Source organism: Hipposideros armiger, unplaced genomic scaffold (genome assembly GCF_001890085.2).
Source record: "Hipposideros armiger isolate ML-2016 unplaced genomic scaffold, ASM189008v1 scaffold_1145, whole genome shotgun sequence".
Taxonomy (NCBI): Eukaryota; Metazoa; Chordata; class Mammalia; order Chiroptera; family Hipposideridae; genus Hipposideros; species Hipposideros armiger.
Window position 1 is genome coordinate 230,109 of NW_017732495.1, and position 24,427 is coordinate 254,535.

At 39.6% G+C, this 24,427-nt stretch overlaps 1 protein-coding gene across 1 annotated transcript in view; it reads left to right on the forward strand.

Annotated features, from left to right (window-relative positions):
- The window catches only part of KCNN2 (potassium calcium-activated channel subfamily N member 2), a gene marked incomplete at its 3' end in the record, with an annotated part of 243,353 nt that overhangs the window by 116,665 nt on the left and 102,261 nt on the right, over positions 1–24,427 (forward strand). The window contains exons 2-4 of the mRNA XM_019632454.1: positions 11,605–11,810; positions 12,639–13,909; positions 14,524–14,619. Coding sequence (XP_019487999.1) covers positions 11,789–11,810; positions 12,639–13,909; positions 14,524–14,619 — 1,389 coding nt within the window. The remainder of the gene's footprint in view (positions 1–11,604; positions 11,811–12,638; positions 13,910–14,523; positions 14,620–24,427) is intronic.

The window sequence follows — 24,427 nt, forward strand, 5'->3', positions numbered from 1 at the left end:
GAACTCAGAGTAGGTTCACATGCCCGAGTTTGATGTTTTTTCCTTTCTTCCAAATATATATGGAAGAAAAAAAATATATATATATATATTTTTTTAGCTGAGCCATCCTGCCACCTGTTGGCAGCTCAGCAGCAGCTCAACTCAGGCTGGGAATCGAACCGCTGTTGCTCAGAGCTTGCACTTTTGAGTGAGCTCTTAACAAACTGAGCCACTCGGCCGCCCCCCCCTTTTTATTATATTTTTAAAAATGTATTACTGTATGAGTCTCACCCAACAAGCAACACCTAAAAGCTATCCTTCACACCCACAGCCACACCCACTCCTCAGCACTTGCCACTGCCATCCTGGTGGTTACCTTCCTATAAATTTATATGTAGATAGAAACGTATAATTTTTTATTTGCTGGATCATGCTGTATGAATAGCTCTGTCACTTGGTTCTATTTAATGATAAGTGTTGGTGATCATTCCATTTCTCTACATATGTCCTAATCATTCTTTTAAAACATTATCGTAGGGTGTTGTTTTTTTTTATGGGCATTTTATTTTACTTATTTATTTTCTCTGATGCATCATACTACAGTGAACATTATTGTAAATATATCTGTGCATATGTGCAAATATTTTTAGTGGATGTGTTAAGTGGAAAGTTGTACATTTAGCATATTGATGGGTATTGCCAGAATGGTTTTCAAATAGGCTTTACCAATTTATACTCCTATTTATGGTATATGAGAAAAAAATTTCTTGTTTCAGTTTAAATTTCCTTGATTATTCAAGCCTGTTTTTTCCCCTTCTTTTTCCATTTGTATTTCATCTTTTTTGAATTGCTTGTTCATATCCTTTTAATATTTTTCCATCCAGTTTTTTTTTTATTTTCTGCATTGATTTTTTCCCCTTGTTGTTATCAATTTCTTAGACTTTAAAGATATTATTCTTGATATGAATCCTTTATCTGTTAAATATGGCACTTAGCTTTTTGGTTTTGGTCCCTATGGATGTTTTATAATGCTATAAAGTCAAATCAGTTTTCTTTTCCTGTATAGCTGTTGATTTTAGCCAATCGCTTAGGAAAACCTCCATCTTAAGATCATAGAACTATTATATCCTTTGATACTTCTGCAGTTTTGCTTCTTAAATTGAGTGAGTTGTATTTTTAAGGATTAGTCAGATAAGCTTCATGAAGAAAGCTTAGGAGGTTTTGAAACACTTTTTTGAGGCAATTTTCTTAGTTTTTAAAAATTGAATGAGAAAGAAACAAAGTGCCTTGTTCTCTGAGCTTCTTGGGTACATTATCTGTGCTATATTCATTGCTGTATTCAAGTGTGAACTAATGTTTCCTCTTCTTGACTATTTCCTCTTCCAGTCTGCTGATGATTGGGGCCTCTCTAGTTAGTGATCTGAAATACTTCTTCATCCTTTTCTCCTTTCCTGATCTCTCCTGAAGACTATGAAACCAAGATTCTCCTTAAACCTGGGAGATTGAAGGCTGCTTCCTAGGAAAATCCAGAGATTCCTCTAAAAAAAAAAAAAAAAAACTAAGAAAAGAAACAAAGGGAAAAAAATAGATCATAAGGGCCTCCTAAAGACTATGTCTAAGACATACAAACATGGTCTATTTTCTGCTATTTGCTGTCCTACTTAAACAGAGGGACAAAAGAAAATGAAAGGCCCTTTCTTGCTCACATCTTGTGTAAATCCACATGAGACTAACTTGTACTCCTCTCCTCTGAGTGGAGCTTTAATACACAAGGTCAACACTCAGGCCTGCTAAGGAAGAAAGTAGCCCTCCATCAACTAAGTCAGATTCTATCAGTCACAGATAAAGCCCAGTTTTAAGACTGCCTTCTCTTTATTGTTCTCCAAAGCCCTTATCTGGGGATAAGCAAAATACTAAAATCTAGAACAGGAAATGTAAGTCCTTTATCTTGGAACACTGCTTAATAACCTGGAAGAAACTTTTTGATCAATCTTATTTCAGTGGCTTGGTACACATCATATAATTTATCTTCAAGAACAAAATGTTCTGTTTTTACATCTTCCATTGTCTTTGGTACCACTAAAAAAAATAAAATAAAATAAAATAACTTTTTTTTACTCTTAGCAAAATATTGAGTAAATTCAAACAAAAACATGACCTTTATCTTGGCTAAAAACACAACAAAAAAACTCCATGAGCAAATTAGTTTTTCCCATAAAAGGGGAAATGTTCAGAAACTTTGCATTCCTCGGATATCATGCCCATCTCAGTTTTCATAAAATGGCCCGACTCCTTTGGTTTCTCTTTTGAAGTGAGTCTAATCTTGGTGCTACCGTCACTTGTCAATATCAAATAAGACCCCTGCCACCTACACAGTACCTGCCTTGTGCTGTGACTTCTTGACTGCTGAGTTCTTTCAGATGTGTGCTTCCAACAGGGAAGTACATGCTGTGGGCTGGTTGTGGAGTGTGTATTACTACCAGCCCTCAGTACTGAGAGCGTCTACAGTACTTCCAAAGCTGCCACTGGTAACCTCTTAGAAAAGACTTCCATGTCACCATGCTGTAAGTATATGCCTGAGCTGCTGAAGAGTGATAGAGCTAAGATATTCAGAGGAAATTTGTTAATGGACGTGAGGAACCATTACCAGTCATCTTCAGAGAATGCTTTAGTCCGAGTTCCATTATGCCAACTGTTAGGATCATTTGATAAGAATGATTTTTAACTGTAGAATTCAGTGCAAAATATACCTGGTCTGTTACATACATGTCAGTAAGAGAAATCTACATTCCGCAATTAAAATAAAAATGCCACAGCTCAGTCTTCTGTTGAGATTCTTGTTAGGATATTCATTGACTCATGATAATGTTGGGATTTACAAGGCATCTGGACAGTATCTCACAGAAAAAAACTCTTGAATCCTCAAATGCATTAAAATGCATAGATAATACTCACTTAAGCCACCTAGGAAAGCTTATTTGTGCCGTTTCCTAATCTTATAGATCAAATGTTGCCTCACCAATATTCACTGTTACTTGTACTTTCATCTTAGTGTTCAGTTTTGGTTGGTGATTTCTCTCATCAGCTCTTAACAATTTTCTTGATATATATATATATAATTCACATACTATATATTTCACCCTTTTAAAGTGTACAAAGCAATGAATTTTAGTATATACCTACAATTGTGTGACCATGATCACAATCTAATTTTAAAATATTTTCATCACACCAAAAAGAAACACTGTACCCAATAACATTGTTTCCTCATTTACTGCCCTCCCCCAGCCTCCCACCTGCTCAAGACAACCACTAATGTAACTTTTCGTTCATAGCTTTGTCTATTCTGGACATTTCCTACAGATGGAATCATACAGCATGTGGTCTTTTGTGACTGGCTTTCCTTCACATGTTTTCAAGCTTCCTCCATGGTGTAGCATGTATTAGACTTTATTTCTTTTTATTGATGAATAATATTCCATTGTAAGATTTTACCACATTTTATTTATATATTTAGCAGTTAATGGACATTTGAATTGTTTCCTAGGAGTAGAATTGATGGGTAATGTGTGAACTTTACATTTAATATTCAGAGAAACTGCCAAAATGTTTTCAAAAGCAGCTGAACCATTTTAACATTGCCACCAGCAATGTATTGGGGTTCAAATTTCGCCACATCTTTTCCAACATTTGTTATTGTCTGTCTCTTTGATTGTAGGCATTCTAGAGTGTGTGAAGTGGTGTCTAACTATAATTTTGATTTGCATTTCCCTAGTGGCTAATGATGTTGTACATTTGTTTCATGTGTTTATTGGTTATTTTTATATCTTCTTTGAAGAAATGTCTATTCAGAAACTCTGCCTTTGGATAATTTATTCTTTTTATTATTGAGTTGAAGGAGTTGTTTTGTTTTATGGTCTAGTTACAAGTCCCTTTTCATATCTATGATTTGCAAATATTTTCTCCCACTCTAGATTGTTTTTTCACTCTCCTGTTTGTGTCCTTTGAGGCACAAAAGCTTTAATTTTGATGAAGTCTGACACAGCTATTTTCTTTTGCAGCTTACGCTTTTACTGTCATATCTAAGAAAGTATTGTCTGATCCAAAGTCACAGTGACTCACCCATATGCTTTCTTTTAGGAGTTTTACATTGTTTTGTTTTACATTTAAGTCTTGAATCCATTTTGAATTAATTTCTGTGTTTGGTGTAAGGAAGGGATCCAAGTTAGTTTTTGGGGTTTTTTTTAACTTTATTGGGGAACAGCCATGGTCATTTTTTTAACTTTATTGGGGAACAGCCATGGTCATTGGTTACACATTGCTTTCATGCTATAGTAGCATATTTGACTGTCTCAGGGAGGGCGCAGCTCACAGTGGCCCATGCCTGGATTGAACGGGCAACCCTGGTGCTATCAGCACCACTCTTCAATCAACTGAGCTAACCAGTGACCCCCCCCACCCCAAGTTAGTCTTTTTTACATGTGGATATCCAGTTTCCCTAGCACCATTTGTTGAAAAGACTAGCCTATCCCCGTTGAATTATCTTGATACCTTTGTCAAAAATCAATTTACCATAAATACAAAGGCAAATATTATTTCTGGACTCTCGATTCTGTTCCATTTATCTATATATCTATCCTTATTCTATTACACACTATCTTGATTACTGCAGCTTTGTAGTAAGTTTTTATTCCACAAATGTGAGTCCTTCAACTATGTTCTTCTTTTCCAAGATGGTTTTGGCTATTCTGGGCTACTTGCATTTCCATATGAATTTTAGGGTCAGTTTGTCAATTTCTGACAACAGTCCTCTTGAATTTTGATAAGGATTTGACAGAATCAGTAGATCAATTTGGGGTATATTGATATCTTCACAGTATTAAATGTTCTGTTTCATGAACAGATGATACTTCTCCATTTATTTAGGACTTCTTTAGTTTCAAGAATACTTGTTCGTGTGTAAGTTTCACATTTTTGTTGATATAGTTCTAAATATTTTTTTACTGTATTGCACATGGAATTGTTTTTTAATTTCATTTTTAAATTGCTCGTTGCTAATGTAGAGAAATACAGTTGGTTTTTTAAAAATATTAATCTTCTATCCAGAAATCTGCTGAACTTATTAATTCTAATAATATTTGAGTAGATGCCTCAGAATTTTCTAGATACCAAATCATATCACCTATGAATTGAGATAGTTCTACATCTTTTTTTCCATCTGGATACTTTTTATTTCTTTTGTTTGTCTAATTGCACAGGCTAGAACTTTCAGTACAATATTTAATAGAAACCAAAACAACTATTGTCTTGTTTCTGATCTTAGAAGAACATATAGCCTTTCGTCAGTAACTGTAATGTTAGCCATGAATTTTTCATAGATGCCTTTTATTGGGTTCAGAAAAAAACCTTCTATTTCTAGTTTGTTGGCTGTGTTTATCATGAAAGTGCTTTGAATTTTGCCAAATTTTTTGTGTGTGTGTCTATTGACATGATTATAGTTTTTGTCCTTGATTCTCTTGATTTTCTGTATGATACAAATTGATTTTTAGATGTTAAACTAGCCTTACATTCCTATGATAAACCCCACTTTGTCATAGTATGTATTGGGCTGTTGGAAAAGTCATGACGTATTTTTTCTCTGTTTTCTGTTGCAAAAATGCATCATGACTTTTCCCACAACCCAATATATAATAATTTTTATGTGTTGCTGTATTCAGTTTGATTGTATTTTGTTGAGGATTTTGATATCTATATTCATAAATAATATCAGTCTGTAGTTTTCTTGTGATGTCCTAAAAGTCAATGATTTGTTTTCCTGCCAGCTCAACTTTATTGAGCCCTTCTAGTTAATTTTTCCTTTAGGCTATTATACTTTTCAACTCCAGATTTTCCATTTGATTCTTTTAAGTAATTTCTGTCTCTTGATTGGTATTCTCTGTTTGATGAGTCATTACTATCACCTCTCCCTTTAACCATTCTTTAAGTATGGTTCAGGGATGAGTATGTGAACAAAGCTGGTTCAATAGAGAAGTCAAGAGAGTTGTTTAGAATGGTGGAGCAGGGGGTGTCTGCTCCCCTCTGAATGATGTGGGTGTGCATGTGAAGCCTAGAACTGCTACAGCCATGTTTCCCATCACAGGGTCAAGTGACCTGAGGAATAAGCCAGTATTTATGACGGAGGACAATGACAGGAAAATATCTAAGGAAAGCCCTGGAACTCTGATGATGTCTTAACCTCTGAATCCAACCACATTGAAATCTTCCCTAATTATGATCTTTTCAGTTATATGAGCCTAGAAATACTCCTTGTTAAGAGAACTTGAATTGCGAATGACAGTATTTAATAGTTTTAATTCATTAAAATATTTTGAGACGTATTCATCCTAAGTAGCAAGGGCAAAGCACTGTATCAAATAGAGTTTTTTTGTCATTATATCTGTCTGCAATATATCTGTTGTGCTTTTTTCTTGATATATTGTATCATTTATATCATTATCATATGGATGACTATTGTACATACATTAGTAATTAAAACAGTAGAGAAAGAGTGCTGAATTTTACAGCCATAAATTACAACAACAACGAATAAAAGTCATTTTTAGGAAAAACTTGGTGTATTAGATGAGGATAAATATACAAACCTTGAAGATTTATTAGCATTTGAAGTGTTTGTTGTTGATGACAATGTTATGTTTAATTCAACTTAGAAAAATGTGGTTCTTTTTCTTTATATGAGTGGGCACCAACTCTCCCCTTGCCCTAATGCAATTATTTGGGAATGGAGATTTACACATAGTTCCAGATAGGGAGACGATAATATAAAGATAGACAAAGGGTGATAGATTCCCTGAGCCTGTTTGCCAAGAGATGGGGAAAAAAAAAAAAAGGAAAACATTGAGGGTTGAAGAGTACCACATGAAAATGGAATTAACAGAAAAAGAGATAATGCATTGTGTGCCCTAATCCTGTAAGAGAGGAAAAAATGATGGGAAAATACATTGGATTTCAGAGGGAAAATAGACCTTTGAGAACTTTTGTGGCCTCATTATGTTTGGTACTGAGCAACCATGGACATTTTGGGATCACCAAGTGATAGATTTGACCTCAGTATTTAGGGATGGTTTTGCATATCTGTGGTCCCACTTTTGTTAACTCTTGACCCCAGCTTTGAGACACAGGAGCTTCTCTTTGGGGCACACAGGCTGGCTTCTTTACTCTAGTTCACTCACTCATTGGCATAAAGGGAGAAACAATGAGAGAACACCTGTGCCAGAGCACAGAGGAACGGAGGAGTCAGGCTGGACCCCTGAAGGACTGCAGACAAGTTCTTCTAAGCCACAGGGCAAGGAACTTGAGTCTGTTCCTTCTCCCTTATTACGTAAAAACATAAAAATGGACACAGTGAGTGTCAATACAAGTACATACACTTCATTGGCCTTCAGCTTTTACTATGGACATTGCCAAAATTAAGGAACGTCTAGGCTGCCAGCAAAGTAGGCAGAAAACTGTGTTAATCAATCAAGATGTATATTTTCTTTAATACTTTTTAATTAGGCGCCTTGGACCTGCATGATTACAGCGCTGCCATTTCATTCACACTTGCAGATTATTATAGATTAGATCCTTATAGATTATTCTGTTGATCAAATTAAGTCGACAAGAGGACAATGGTTAAGGATCACAGAATTCCAATTACGCCAATGAGGGAAAGTCTGTGAGGCAATTCAGAGGCAGTGAATTGTTATTATAAGCCACCACTGTCCATCCTGGGATACTAGTGAAGTACAAGTCTATATAAGTAGAGTTAATAGGTTATTCTTCTGCTATGGAGGAAAGGCCAGGAGAATGATACACAGACTCACCAGACAGCATCAGAAGACTGGATTTGAAATCTGGCTTCTTGTTGTTACTCACTAGCTATGTAAACTGGGGTAGCCCAGGCACTGCATCTCAAGCATTATCCTTACCTGTAAAATGAAGATGATAAATCAACTTTTCCTACCTTCCATATGGGTTCTTATGAGATGCAGATAAAATTATACACGAGAAACTGCTGTATAAGCCAAACTATGCTGTCCACTAAGTTTTTCTTTTTTCTTTCTTTTTTAATGACTTTCTAGATTTGGATGTGTGATTCTAGCTGCCAAGAGATATTTGTCTATGAAATCCAGAGATATTTTTAAAAGACTTATCATAGTCAATAATTTCAATCTAGCCACCTATTTCATTATGTAACAGTTCACTTCTAGCAAAACTAGTAGAATTTCTACCTTTTTTGCTATCATTGCTGAGACTTTTATAGATATGCTAATTAGCTGAGAAATGGCAGGAGAGGAGGATAAGAGTAGGAAACATTTGGAAAGTTAATGAAGTTAATGAATAGGCCCCAACATAATAATTAGTCCCTGAATGATAGTGATATTGCTAAAAAATAAAAAGAATATCATCAGTAATCTCATTCGGGTCTTGACACTTTCTAATCATAATGCAGAAATGTAAAGAACGCATGTAATAATTATTATTCTAATGTTTTCTTTAAATGTAGTACATTTTATATGAAGCAAGGACAATGCGTGGTTTAAGAATAACAGTGGTTTTATGGCCTTTTAATTGTTATGTTTCAGGCAACATGGAATTGATACTGTACTAAGAAAACAACTCTGATGGTACCCTGATTCCCATTTGCATTTACCACTAAGCAAACTTAGTCCAGAGAGTGTGTCTTATCACATCCTCTGTGTTTGGCACCACTGAATAATTTATTCACCCAGGCAAAGAAAAAAAGAAAATCTCAGAAAGACATTGGCTTTGTAAATGTATTATGAGAAACAGAGGCCCTGGACCCCTGCCCCAACTACTCAGGCTGCCTTCGGAAATAGACCCGAAACATCTAATTCAAGAGAGTCCTGCTTTTTAAGGAACAAAAATGATAGCAAAAATAAATCTTATTTTAAAAAAAGAGAATTATAAATAACGGCATAATATAAATCTGAATAAAAGAAAAGATCGGAGTGCAAACAACTGAAGCTTTTCCTCAAGCTTCTTTGGTCTAGGAAAATCATTCTTCTAAGACCATTGTTAAGTGTGTGTATGTGTTGTGGGTGGTGGTGGTGTGGGGGGGTGTTATGTGTATTTGCATGTTCACCAGTTTGAAATACAACAAATATAGGAAAGCTATTGTTCTAGTCTATAAGAAAAAAAAGGCATTTACAATATATGTATTGGTAGAAATAAAGGTATTTGATTCTTTTTAAATGCATTTTGTGGATGAGTAGGACCTCTGGTGTTAAACTAGAGAAATTCTAGCACTTGTATATCTTACTGGCAGAAAGAGAAGCAAATGTAATTTTCCAAAAGCTTATCATTGGAGGATACAGGCCCTTGTTTTGTGACCTTTCCTTTAAACTTGCTTCATTCCCTCCCTCTCTCCTTCCCTCCTCACTGTCACAAATATAAGTCCCACAAACGACTATCCACATGGAAGAATATTTTTTGTTGCTTTAATTGCTTAACTTGTTACATGTCTCTACAATCCTATATGTGGAAAAAAGCAAAACTATGGTATACATATTTTTAAAGTTCATCTATAAGCTCAAAATTCATTTGTTAATTTTATAAAGAAAAGAGGAATGATGAAAATAACAACTTTTTAAATGTGCTGCTGCCATAACCCAGTAATGTTAGATGCCCCAAACAATAAAGTTAGGATTCAGACAAAAAATGAAATAAAATTGTTGGGACATCTTGTGCTTTTTCATCATTATATTAATAGAGGATTATCACACTCCAACTATAGACGTTTATTAGCAAGATTTTTTTTGAATGTGTGTGATCACATGATTCCTTAAGACAGAAAGATGATAAATATCTGATTGACTTGCTACTCTCTCTCCAATCACAGCTGGTTTCACTTTATTATATTATTTCATGAGCATTTTCAAGATACTGACTAGGCGGAAGCATTGTTCATCTGAGTTTTGATATTCTGACAGCTCCTCATGCTGTGGTTCACAGCTCCATTTCTTTCTTACCTTGTGCATCCCATCCTCCCCGAAGCCCCCTTTGTGACCAAGGGAACCTCATACATCATTGCCATAAATCTCAGTAAACACTCTTTGTTTCTACGTGATTAATGGCACTATCACCTAATCCCACACTAAGGCATAGAGATATACATGGCAAAAGATACAGTATGTTTCCTGTCATTTTGTGTATGGAACCTCTCTTTTGGAAGCCTTGAATTTGCAATTTGAGAAAGTCAGTTTGATACAGAGGATGCATCCATTAGGTTTCTTAGGATATTTTAGTAGCTCTAGAACCTTATACCTAATTTAATACTGGTAACAAATATTGTGATATTTGGGAGGGGTGGTCTGTGTAATCTTTCATCTAAATTTATGAAGGGTTAATTATCATGATACCACTTTGAAGTATTTAGATTTGTAAGGGTAAATCAAACTTTTTAACTCACTCGGCTTCATAGAGCAAGTAGAAGACGGCTGTATAATTTGTTATAAATTGAAAATAAATGTGATGGATTTTGAGTTGGATTTTGTTTCACAGCAGGTGAATAACTTAACTTGGAAGCTTTCATTGTGATCCCAAATTACTCAGAATTGTTTTGAATAGTCTTGCTCACCACACAATACATGAAATATCTACTCAGCCACCCCAAAGATTCAATGAGTTTCATAATTCTAAACAAGTTTTCTTGAATTGCCAAAATTCATAGTAGAGTATAAAAGTAAAATACTGTCTCCAATTTTCAGCCATTCAAACTCTATTCTTGACCAAGACTTTTGAGAAATGCAAATTTTGACATTATTCATTATGTCAAGTCGAGGACTGTGGAACTGTAAGCAACCCTCTCCTTTTTTTCATTCTGGATCTGTTTACTTGCATGTACAAAACATTAAAATTGTTTAATCCATGTCCAAAGGATACCCTAAAATGAATTATTCACTCCATGGCATTGAAAGCACACACTCTGTTAGGAGCAGGTACCTGGTAAGCAACTTTAGGGCAGCTGCCGAGTAGAAGACTATCAGGAAATTGGATCCATATGAGAATTCCAATTACCTAATGAGAGTGATCCGATTTCACTCTCATTTCTTGGTCTGTCTAATTCATTATAACACTATCATAAATATCGTGCTTTCAAATCACAACTTAAAATGGAAACAGATATTCAAATGGCCGATTTCTTTCATTTTCTTTTGGAGAGATGGGGATTTCAATTTACAAAGAAATACAAACCATAAAGACTTAAGATGGAGCAGTAACAAAGAACCCTCGAAAGGGTCCGCTACCGCTTTGTGTTGGTACATCCTTAAAAAAACGTATCACAGGAAATTTATGAAACACAAAATGCAATTTTTATTGGTTTATTAAAGAGTACAATAATTATTATGCCCAACTCTAGCAAAAATCCAGCACTGTCCTCGGGGCAGCTATTATTCATTTATTAGCATTATTGGTAGTTTCCAGCCAGGGTTTGACTACGGGTGTGAGGATCAGCACGCGCCATGCCCCTCTCCCACCAGGCTCCGCAGCGAGAGCCAGGCAAAGAAGACGTTTGGTGTTTGCGCATCTGTGACCCGCCTTTGCTTTGTGTCTGTAATGCAGGTGGGGAGGAAGAAGACGAACAGAAAAGGAGCTGGCTGCCGGCTGTCGCTGAACAGGCCCCTGACCCTCAAGCAAGCCGTTTCTCTACAGCTAGAAAAGCCTACGGACTGACCTACCCACTGGGGCGGCCAGAGGGCCTAAGCGCAGAAGCCGGGGACTGGGCGGCCAGGGGCGCCAGCCCCTCATGTTCCGCAGAAAGCGCAAATGTAAGCGGGCGGTAGCGGGGAAAGCCCTCCGCCCCCGCCAGGGGGACCCGGGAAGCCCGCGCCGGCTCCTCCCGCGGACGGCGGGGATCCCCTTCTCCGGCCCCGCCCCCATCCTCCCCCAGCCCGGGTGCCAAGGCAGTTAACCCTACCCGAGCCACAGCGCTCTCGGGCAAGAGCTCCGCGTAGGCATTTCCGACTTGGCGGCTCCCGAGCCAAGCGGAGAGGGAAGATCCGCACAATTCACTCTAATCTCGCAGCAGCGAAACGTGGGCTCAGGCCCCGGGGTTCTACCCAAGCCCTGCTGGATTTTTGTAGCCAGTCGCCAAACTTTTTCTCTCCAAAGCGGGTGTGTCCCCCGCAGTTATTTGGCTGGCAGCCCGCAGCCCACTCCACAAGACGATTAGGGAAAGGTGGGCTGAGGGGCTGCCGTTCTGCAGCCCTACCCGGCCGTGCATGCGGGCGGAGGAGTGGCCCGGGTTCCGAGCTGTCCCCGTGCCTACCCCATTGCTGGGGGGGGGGGAGGGGGGCAAACGTGCTGCAGTACCCAGAGCAGGTGTGCGTCCGGCACTAATTAGTGGGGGACGTTGCACTGGAGGAAGGGACGCTCCATTCTTTTCCCCTCCCTGTGCAGTCCGACTGCACAGCCTGGGGGCTTCCCACCCTTGGTGGTGGTCCCGGGTGCTCCCAATCAGTAGTTGGACCCCCGCCCTCATCCTGACCTGCGCACGACAGGGTTTTCACCCTGCAGATCCTCCTCCCCATCTTTCCCTCTCTCACACACATGCTCCCCTAAGCCGCGCGCCGCAAACTCCGTCTTGGTCCCTGCAGGTGATGTCATGCCCATTGTTTTGGTGCGTCCAACCAATCGGACTCGCCGCCTGGATTCTACCGGAGCCGGCATGGGCCCTTCCTCGCACCAGCAGCAGGAGTCCCCGCTCCCGACCATAACGCATTGCGCAGGGTGCACCACCGCCTGGTCTCCCTGCAGCTTTAACAGCCCTGACATGGAAACCCCATTGCAGTTCCAGCGCGGCTTCTTCTCAGAGCAGCCACCGCCGCCGCGCTCCTCACACCTGCATTGCCAGCAGCAGCAACAGAGCCAGGATAAGCCGTGCCCGCCCTTCGCGCCCCTCCCGCACCCTCATCACCACCCGCACCTGGCGCACCAGCAGCCGGGCAGCGGCGGCAGCAGCCCATGCCTCCGGTGCAACAGCTGCGCCTCCTCCGGTGCCCCCGTGGCGGGGGCGGGGGATAACCTGTCCCTGCTGCTCCGCACCTCCTCGCCCGGTGGCGCCTTCCGGACCCGCACCTCCTCGCCACTTTCGGGCTCGTCGTGCTGCTGCTGCTGCTCGTCGCGCCGGGGCAGCCAGCTCAATGTGAGTGAGCTGACGCCGTCCAGCCATGCCAGTGCGCTCCGGCAGCAGTACGCGCAGCAACCGGCGTCCGCCTCCCAGTACCACCAGTGCCACAGCCTGCAGCCCGCCGCCAGTCCCACGGGCAGCCTCGGAAGTCTGGGCTCTGGGCCCTCGCTCTCGCACCACCATCACCACTCGCACGCGACGCACCACCAGCACCACCAGCCCCAGGCACGCCGCGAGAGCAACCCCTTCACCGAAATAGCCATGAGTAGCTGCAGGTACAACGGCGGCGTTATGCGGCCGCTGAGCAACTTGAGCGCGTCCCGTCGGAACCTGCACGAGATAGACTCGGAGGCGCAGCCCTTACAGCCCCCCGCGTCCGTCGGAGGAGGTGGTGGCGCGTCCTCCCCGTCTGCAGCCGCCGCCGCCGCTTCATCCTCAGCCCCGGAGATCGTGGTGTCTAAGCCGGAGCACAACAACTCCAATAACCTGGCGCTCTACGGAGCCGGCGGCGGAGGCAGCACTGGAGGCGGCGGCGGAGGCAGCGGCAGCGGGCACGGCAGCAGCAGTGGCACCAAGTCCAGCAAAAAGAAGAACCAGAACATCGGCTACAAACTGGGCCACCGGCGCGCCCTGTTCGAGAAGCGCAAGCGGCTCAGCGACTACGCGCTCATCTTCGGCATGTTCGGCATCGTGGTCATGGTTATCGAGACCGAGCTGTCGTGGGGCGCCTACGACAAGGTATGCGCTTGAACCCCTGTCCACCTTTCTGAGGCCGCACAGTGATTGGGATGGGAACTGGGGGAACTCCCTGCCTGCTAGTTGCGAACTTTCCCCGGACTATCGGGGGTGCCCGCGGGGACAGCGAGCGTGGCTCAGACGCGCACCCGTAGTCCGTGAGGGAACTCTGGAGAGGCAGCCTTTCCGCGCGCAAAGTCCTGGAGGCAGTGAGTGCCAAGCGCATTCGGGCGCATTAAATAAGTGATTCCAGGTGGGGAAAGCATGCTCTGTTCCTCTTCAGGTGCTCATGATTTAGGAGGCCCCTTTCAACCTGAAGCTCTTAAACTCAGGAATAACTTCCTCTCCGATTTCCAGAGCTAGGAGCTGCGCTTGGGTCTGCGATACTGCGACCTCGCTGCTTGGCCATCCGCCTTCCTCGCTGTCTTGCTTCCCCCTTCGAGGCTAAGTGATCTGACAGACCACAGAGCCAAGACAGCACCCCCCAACCCCCATACTGAGAGTTCAAGTCCACTTGCTGGGCGACTGACAGACCTGCCTCCGGGGGACGGGGCGGGGGGGGGCATGGAAAATGGTTAAAAGTGCTTCTTAATAGTGCTTTTGTCTGACTGTTGCAGGCTTCGCTGTATTCCTTAGCTCTGAAATGCCTTATCAGTCTCTCCACGATCATTCTGCTCGGTCTGATCATCGTGTACCACGCCAGGGAAATACAGGTAACTTAGATTCTGCTGTTTATGAATGACCCAAAACCATGCCACCAGCCTGGAAAAAACTCAAGGCAGCAGGCGCTTTTTCCAAGCCCTCCTGTCCTTGCTTGAGGTTACAGAAGACACATGCTGTACCCTTATGTTAGCACCTGAACTGTTCTTTCAAGAAGTTAAAAACAAAACAGTGCAGCATGTAAACATGCAGGAGTTTCGGGGATGTATTTATTAAATCCTTCAGATCTTCCCGTCTCTTTCTTTCAGGTAGAGCCACCTCTCCAAATGCATTTGTTTTCCTTCAGGCCAGTTATGCACTAGCCTTTATCTGTAGAGTAAACGTGTGTTCTTGTTTGATACCGCCTCTTCTTAAGGTTCCTCAGGATGGAAGATTGTGTCCATATGTATCATCTTCCATAATGTAGCTTAGAGAAGAAAATAGACTCATATATTCCTAGCTAATGTATATAAATAAGACATAAGAAAAGCCCTCACACTTTTCTATATCCCCCATCATTAAAAAAACAAACAAAAAACAACTTGTAAGTTTTGACTACAAATTCTGTCTATACAGTAGTTTGGTAGATTCTTAGCTATAATCATTACATCATTTTAAAAAAATGTCATTTAAGAGCAAAGACTACTGCCCTTGTGAGAGGTCTTGTTAGGAGAATGTTTTAAAGCAGCCAGGCGCTCTACTGTTAGATTTCACTGTTACTGACAATTTCAGAATCCTCTGTATAAATCTTTTGAGTTGTTTACTTTGCTGTAGCTTAAGCCAAAGAAATATTAACGTTTGTGAGTTAAAATAGAGTTCTCAAAAATTAAGAGAGGTTGGGATTTTTCAGTTTAGAATTTCCATTAATATATAATTTCTCATTTATTAGAGTAGTTGTTAGACATTTGGTGGAACTAGTAAACCTTCAAAATTAACCCGCTTTCCTTTAGGAGTGGCCTTTGAATTTAAAACATTGTATAAAAACTTGCCATTTAAGGAACTTAAAAGCTAAGTTAGTAATTAGCAAAGGCATACTAAATATGGAAGACACCAATTTTAACTGTTGCCCAAACAAAATTAAAATGCACGTGAGTACGGAGAAATTACTTCACCTTGCTTTCAAATTTGCAAAAACTTTGGAAATTGTGTTTTGAAGGAATGAGTTTAGAGAATGAGAATTAGAGAGAGAATATGTAGAGTTAAGTAATAAAACTGCACTGGCAAAACCAGACAAACACACATTGAACTCTTTAAAATTTAATAATTTACATAAGTCCCTCTTTAATTCCATACTGATGATGGTAGATTTTTGAGATTCTTTCATGCATTTTAAAGTGATATACTAAAATGTAATTAAACATTATGAGTGTATCTTCTCACTTGGACTTGAAGAATAGGCACTTAGAGCTAGGAGGAACAAAATAGGTGTAAGGGTCCTTTGACCCAATTTACAGATGAGGAACTTGAAGTCAGAAGAAGAGAGGTCAGCATCCTGCGGAATCACACAGCTAGACAGCTAGACAAGGGGTCGGCAAACTTTTGAGATGGAAGAGCCAATCCTGTCCCTCACAACAATTTAAAAATTATTTGAGAGCAATAAAACAAATGAAATCACCATTATGTGAATAATAGCCTTTAAAAATTTTATAAATGAAGCTATGATAGTTTTATTTTTATTTTCAGTTTTACTTCAGAGCCACATGTGCGTACCCAAAGAGCTGCATGTGGCTTGCAAGCCACAGTTTGCTGACCCCTGAGCTAGACCATGCAGAGCGTGACCAGGCCCTGCCCTAGCTTCCGCTGCTCTCTGCTACTGCTTGCCAGCAGCTTTGAAATGTGGACGTTTCTTGGTGGTTTCCCTGTAAATCCAAAAGTTTTGTATATGAATAGGGTTAAACTGAAAAGATGATTCTAAAATCTTATTAGCCATTTTTAAAAATCAAAGAACTTAATTTTTGTTTTGTTTTGCTTGGAGACCAGAGTGATTTTACTTAATCCACCCTGGAAAGAGACCTTGTTGTTGGTTTGTTTTCTTTAAACATCAGCATTTGTATTATTGCTTATTCCTTTTGAATAGCACACAGCTAGCTATACAGGCGTTCATAGGGGAGGACATTTGATGGTATTATCATCAAGAACAAAGTGTCTTCCTAAAAACACTGACTTTTTAAAAATTATTGGTATATTTTTTGAAATAACTTATAGGAGTGTGAGAGGAGCTGCCAAATGTTAATTACATGTTGTAAAAATATTTGATACCACGCTAAAACTCTTGTAACTTATAGAAACTAATAAAAATACAAGAAATCCTGTTTTTATAGGTTATCTCACACTTGAAAGAATTCCTCTAATTGGCTCATTTTGAAGACACTTTGTGTTACACAAAGGCATAGATATATTGATTAGAGTATGTATAGCCTGAGTGAAAAAAATGAAGACATGGATTGTCTCTTTAAGGCAAATAAGCACAGCTAACTTCTTCTCTGTTAAGGTAATATAAACATCACAGAATGTTAGATTTTTAAAATTGGGTTTATTATATGTGATGTGTGGCTTCTGTTAAACCAACCACACTTAATATAATTTCAAAATAGATGCCTGGGTAATATCACTGAGTTGTTTTGGATATGGCTTTTACTCTCAGTATTTTGTCTAGAGGGATTTCTTCCTCAAGCTGAAGCTCTAAATTTGTATCTGAGATGCTTTTTTAAAAAGTATATATAAAATGGAAAAGGACCAAATAAATGTGGAGACCCCGATCTAGAAGTCAGGAACCAGAAGAGAAGTAGGAATGTTCTAATTTATCCCAAGAATAGAGTCAGTGGAACTGCAAAAATATTTCACTCTGAAGCTCAATGAAACCAAGTGTGCAGGCTTGGGTATCTGTGTGTGGACCATGATGACTTGTGCTCTTTTTTTACTTATTGATGTCACTGTTAAGGGTGTAATTTTTTCTCTTAAGTTTTAAGCAAATAGGCAATTTCAGTTTACTATTAAGAATTCCAAATACATGGATTAGTTTTGAGCTAAGAACTAAATGCAGGGGTTATGCTGCCATTCAGAGCATGTCCTTGGATGTAGCATGTAGTCGAAAAGGACAGTTTCGCTTTTTATCGTATCGGTATGACAATTAGATAGCAAGAGCTGACTAGTGTGGGTTCCTGGTACATGATATGATTTCTCACTGCATTTAGGAGAAGTTAGTGCTGTAGCCAATGTTCTGGCTCCCTGTGTACCTGAATTGATTAACGCTGCATGGGGAGGCCCTGACATTTCCATGGAGAACCTTGAAAAGCAAGTAGCCGTGACCTTTTGTAAAATGTTTATACACACTCTGGCAAAATAAGATGGTTTCAGGTGAGTCATGGACGGAAGTGTGTGAATTGAAATAATGTGATGGGGAGGCTTTGTAAGAACCGAGCTCAGCTTTGGTGTCATTTTTCAGTTTCACAGACAGCTCAATGCATCAGGCTATAGCTTGTTCATTTCACTAATTACACCCCTCCAACCATAGATGAAATCACTTTTTTTTTGTCAGAATGCTTATATAAAATCAGATTTAGTAGAAGCAAATTTTCAACTAAGTAGATATTAGGGTTTTTCAAATAGACATTTGGGCTGACTGTATATCCATCAGTAAAGCTAAAAACAACAACAACAACAACAAAAAAACAATGTATAAGTAAACTAAAAAAAAACAAACTTAGTAAATGCTTATGTATCACAATTTTCTGACAAAGAAAAAGTGCTATAAAAGGGATTGCTTTTATACAATTTGGAAAGGTCCCTTGATGCTAAGTAAGTTAGTCTCCCACCTCAAGGGTCAGGTCAAATAATAAGAAAAAAACAGGTATGATTTCCAATGACTTTTCCTTTGCTTACCTCCTCCTCTGTGGGAAGTATTTCTTTGACAGAATAAATACAAAATAAAGTTCACATACTCTTTAAGATCTTCATTGTGAAAAAATTTTGTAGATTTCCCTTCATTTTTTCAACTGAGCGTACTCTGTTTTCTCTTGTGGAAGCAGTTTTAGTTGAAAGAGTTGTTTAGTATTCTGAGCGAGGCTAACACAAGATTCTAGGTTGGGAAGGACAGCCCCTTTGATCTTTCTCGTTCTCATGGTATTTGGAAGAATGGCGGGTATTGTACTTCAAAGTTGAAAACATTTTTGTTTTTGTAATAATGTAATTATGTAATACATGGCAGTAGAAGAAAACTGATTTTTTTCCTTGGGTATCTTTTTGTAGTGGTAAAACTACTCATTTTCTTTCAAGGTAGCTTTTCAGAGATGGACAATGTAGATCTAAAACTGGAAGAACAGAAATTAAAATTTCTCGGATCTAGGCCACACGAAGGAGGAAGGAGTGAGTGAGGGCAGGGACCTTAGCAACTTCTAAAGGCACTTGGCCTGTTTGGGGAGGGGTGGCCTGGCACGCACTTAGTAAGTGCTATGGTTTGCATTGTGGAAAAGGACACTTATTTTCCCACTCCTACAGAGAGCAATGCATGCTTCCAGGCCATGCAGAAAACACTGCACATAATAGATTGTTCTTATTAGTAAAATAATAATAAATACACATAGTAAAAATAAATGGTACAAAAGAGTTTAAAATAAATGTGGTATTCACATTCTATATACTGTCAGCCCTGTTTCTCAGAGATAACTACTTTTAAGTTTCTCATATATTCTTCCAGAATTTTCAAAAATGAATACTGAGATGTGCTTCGATACATACACACCTTACTTTTATTCCTTAACATATCTTGGAGAGTTTTCCTCATCGGCACATTCTATCTCATTCTTTTTTAGCAGCTGCATATTATCCCATTGTAGGGATGTGGTTTACTGATTGGCTCTTTGAGTTTTCTAGGTGTTTGCTATTATGAGCAATACTAAAAATAAACACTTGTATGCCTATTTTAATCTAATTAGAATATATACGTGTGGTAAATATTCAGTAGTCAGGTTGCTAAAGCAAGGGGAATTTGCATTTTAAATGGAAAGGTATTGTCCACCAGCCCTTCAGAAATGTCCTCCGAGTTGATATTTCCTGCTTCCCACACATTAGTTCTCCACAGCATGGTTAACACTGGATATTATAAAAAGGAATTTTAAATATCTTTGGCTTTTTAATGTCTAAAGACTTTACTACCTTCCTGAAAATTATTTAAGGACAAAGTTTATAGCCTTGTAGTCTTATTTGCAACATTTTATAATACCTAGTGGTATGTTGTCTAATCTGATAAACAATAACTATTGTAAAGATTCCATCGGAAGCAAATATTTGCCAAATTTTTACTTTTTGATGTTAAAAAATTTGGAGGAGGCTGGTGGAGATGAAGGAAGCTTAAACAGTAGAGGAAATCCCCTTAGAGTGGTCTTTAGGCCTCTGCTATGTCTATGAGGTAGATGAGCATTACTGGTTGACTGCAACCCTCCAAAAGATAGTGAGGTGGAAAAGTTGCCTGAACTGCTTTGTTATGTGGTGGTCCACTCCACCACTGATGTCTATATTGCCAGCAACTTCTACATCAGTTGTAATGAGCCTCTCAGGCCCTTTGACTTCATGTATACACTGTTGTAACGAAATTGCTCAGGACTAATTTTCTCAGCCTGACTGTGTAAAGCACTCTGCATTATTAATGGGTGTGGCACTAAATAAAGCAATCCTGGCTGTGTTTACAGAGCAGCATCACAAATCAATGAGGAGTGGAACGTTAGGTTTACCACAGGTGGGTTTGCTTGATCTGCCAACTTATTTCCAGACTGCATTTGTACTGCTTGGAAAGAAGGGCCCTGTGGGCTGTCATTATCCCAAACCACATCTGGCAGGGCGGCCCAGAGGGAGCCTGCACTGATTTCACTTTGGGGGAGTTATTTTTGCTCAGGGTTTAAAGTGGTTCTGTGGGGCCATTTGAGGGAGAATTTCTGCACATAAGGAAATAATATGATGTTTGCTACTTTAGGATTATATTTTTCAGCCTGAAACTCCCTGAGAATTCTATTTATAAAACTAGGAACTGCATGGAAAAGATCTGAGTTTTTACCTGGCCCAGTCTCTCACCCAACATGGGAGCTCTGTTTGTGTCAACTTTGGTGAAAGTGGTCAGGTCACCCACTTTATGCTTGGACCCTGTTCCCATGATTGTCAGTCAGTTCACTTCACTTGTACGAGGCTGGCTGTTTTGTTGCCAGACAGCTCTTATTTTTAGGAAGATTTTCCACATGTTGGGGTGAGGTTTAGTTTTATTCCTTCCATAGTCAACATTTTAAAAGTTTTGGAGCTCTGCAAATACAGTGGGCATAAGGCAATAAGAACTCTTCCATCTTGCAACTAACATTCCAAGCAGGTGGGGTTAAGGAGAGGGACAAAAATTAAGTAAAGAAACAAAATCCTTGGAAGTTTTGATAAGTGCCATGAAAGAGATGTAAAGGGCTAAAAGGAAATAAATGAGGATGGAAGTATATACATCAGACAAGGCGATCAGAGGAGCACTCTCTAAGGAAGTGACTTTTAAACTGAGGCTTAAAGGAAAAGAAGGAGCCAGCTTTGGCACAATCTATGGGAAATAACCTGTGTGTGAAAAAGCCTGGGGACTGAAAGGAATTTACTGCACCTTAACACCTGAGAGCAAACCAGTGTGGCCCAAGCAGGGAGAATGGTAATGGATGAGATGGGAGGGGATGCAGGGTTCTGAGAGTGAAGGATTTTCGGATAAGGTAAGGCTTTTTGGATTTGTTTGCAAAGTGCAGTGGGGAGGTCCTTAAAGAGTTTAAAGCATGGGAGAGTCATCCAGTTTACTGTTTAAGCAGACCTTTTGGTGCTCTGAGGAGACGGGCCTGGACTATTAGAAAGCTCTTGGCAAGTCATGTCGTAGTGAAAGATAGTGATCACTAGGATTAGGTAGCAGCAGTGTAGATGACGAAGAGTCTGATTTGAGACCCATGTTCGCGATAGAGTAGATGTCCTAGTGGATTGGATGTGACAAGTGAAGGCAAGGGACTATGCAAAGATGATGCCCAGGGTTGTGGTTGGAGCAACTGGTACTGAGAGGGGATGCCTCAAATTGACGGGTAGGGCATGAAATCAGAAATTTGTTTTGGCATAATGCATTTGAAATGTTTCTGATTATACAGGAGAACCTAGAGTTCAGAGGACAGGGCTGTAGTGAAAATTAAAATTTGGCAGTAATTAGCATAGACACTATTTAAACCCACAGGAATTGATAGATTCACTAAGAGAGAATAGAAAGGTGAGACGGTTGACAGTCCATCAAACTCTGAGGTCTAGAGGTTGAGTACAGGAAGAACTAGAAAAAAGATAATAAGGAATTGTCCTTGAGGTGGAATGGGAGGGTTGTAAGGAGGGCACAGTGCTGTGTACAGAATGCTGCGGAGTCTGCTAACATGGGGTAGAGAAGTGCCTTTTGGACTTGGCAAGTTGAAGGTCATTGCTGACCTTGATGAGCAATTTCAGTCAAGTGGTAGAGACAGAAGACAGACTGTAATTTCCAGTATAATAGAAAAAAATTGATTTCCCCTTTCACAGAATGAAAGAGCAAACATTTAAACATTGAGCAGGTCCCTTTAAATGCCTTCCCAATTAAATAGTCCCAGTTTCTTTGAAGCTTCTTGATAAGACTTAGGAGGTTCCTGATTCCATTCTTCTGGACTTACTCTGTTTTGTTGAATTGCCTCTTTAAATAAGAAGGTCAGAAATGTACCTCGTACTGTCAGATGCAATATGCCAGTGAGGTTGTTACTGCCTTTCATCAAAAATGCTACATGACACTGACTGTTATTAGTCATTGCTTCACAGGAACTGTTGCCAAACAACACTTGTAAAATTGTAATTGAATTGAATGTATGGCTTTACATTAATTAACCCTGCTAAATAGCATCTTGGTTTCGAACCAGTGTTTCATCCTGTCGGAATTGTTTGAACCCTAATTCCGATGTTTACTTGACAAACGCTTTTTAGTTTTGGAAAATGCTACGTATGGACTGGCTGTGGGATTAGCAAGACCCAAGGTTTCAAATTAGTGCTCAAGTCTGTTCTGGAAACATGGTCAATATTAGTAGCGCTTACCTAGTGTGCATACCTGCCCCTGACACCTTTAATCTTCTTCCTAGCTTTGTACTAGGCACGAGTTTGAAAGTGGACCTTGGGAACCCACGCTGAAGGCGTGAGTGAGCCATAATCAGAACTCAGCAGTAGGACTTTTTTGGTTGTTGCTGTCTGATCATTCACGATGCTTGATACAGCCTTTCAAGTAATAATGACTCTGTGATCTCTCACTATTAGCCAGCCCACATTTCTCACAAGAATATCATGTGGGTTGTCAAATCCTTTGCTGAAATCCACATATTCTGTGTGCATGGAAATCTTAGGATCTATTAATGATGTCCAAGAAAGAAACAAGACTGATGTGCTTATCATTTTAAGCATTGTAACATAGACTTTGTGACAAAAGCCTTTGCTCTTAAAAATTTTGTTTTCTCTCCATATTATAAACTGAATAACTATTCATGTTAGAAAACTGATAAAACATAGAAAAAAATGTTAGTTTAATCTCACCACCCAGAGATAATTATTATTTATGTTATAATGTATTCACATAAAATAGATGGTCATGGTATTTGCTATCTATCTGTATGAAGAAATTTGGTATTCATCTCACATAACTTTCTATGAATTTCTCTATAACAATAAACATTCTTAACAGCTCCCCTGTTTTTCCATGATATAGATGTAATCAGTTCAATCCCTTCCCTTATTTTTTGGACCCTTTAGAAAAAATTATAAAGCACCTATTTAAAATCACTTTCATAATGAACACTCTTGCAGGTGAACTTTTGTGAGCATCTGTGATGATTGTCTAAGGATAAATTGCCAAATGAGAATTTACTGAGTTAAAGGGTATTATTTAAGACAAATAGATAGTTTGTCAAATTGTTCTCCCCAAAATTGATATTACTCCTGTCATTTTAAAAGTGCTTGCAAGCCACTTAGTTAAATAATTGATGTGGTTATTTTCTGGAGTATCTAGGTCCAATTTGCCAGTTAGTATTTCGAGTACTTTATAAATCTGGGAATTTGCTGTTCTGTAGTCTTCTCTGTCTTTCTATTTCTCCAAGATCTTGGTTTCTAAACACTGGCAAAGAGGGTTTGTAAAAGAGTATCCCTGTTTAATAGTTAAAGTTTATATTGAAACAGTGTGAAAGCAGCTTTGGACAATAACTTTGTCCCCAAATGTCCCCAATCCATTTTATTATGGAAAGCTGTAAAAACTATAATTTCTGACATTTTTCTCTACAAACTTTCCTGCTGAGAAGAGCAATCAGACTCTTCTTTGGGTTGTTTACTGTTTTTTGCAGTGTAGCCTCGTTGCTCTGTGCACTGTCTCTGGAGCCAGTTTGTCTGGGCTCATTCCCAACTCTTCCTAATTAGCTGTGTGACCTTGGGCAAGTTACTTAATCTCTCTGTAGTTCAGTCTCCTTGGCTGTAAAATGGAGAATATGGAGTGTCTCTCTCATTGGGTTGCTATGAGAATTAAGTGAGTGTGTGTGTGTGTGTGTGTGTGTGTGTGTACATATATAATGTATATAGGCACTATATGTAGTATACAATATGCAGTGTATTATATGGTATATACATATATACATATATAATATACACACTATATATAATATACAGTTTATAGTGTAGTATATATACAAAATTTTATATGCATATAAAATGCACTTAGAATGGCTACCTGGCATGTGGTGAGGCCTGTTGAGGTGTGTTAGCTGCTGATTATTGTTAGCTATTTTGGGG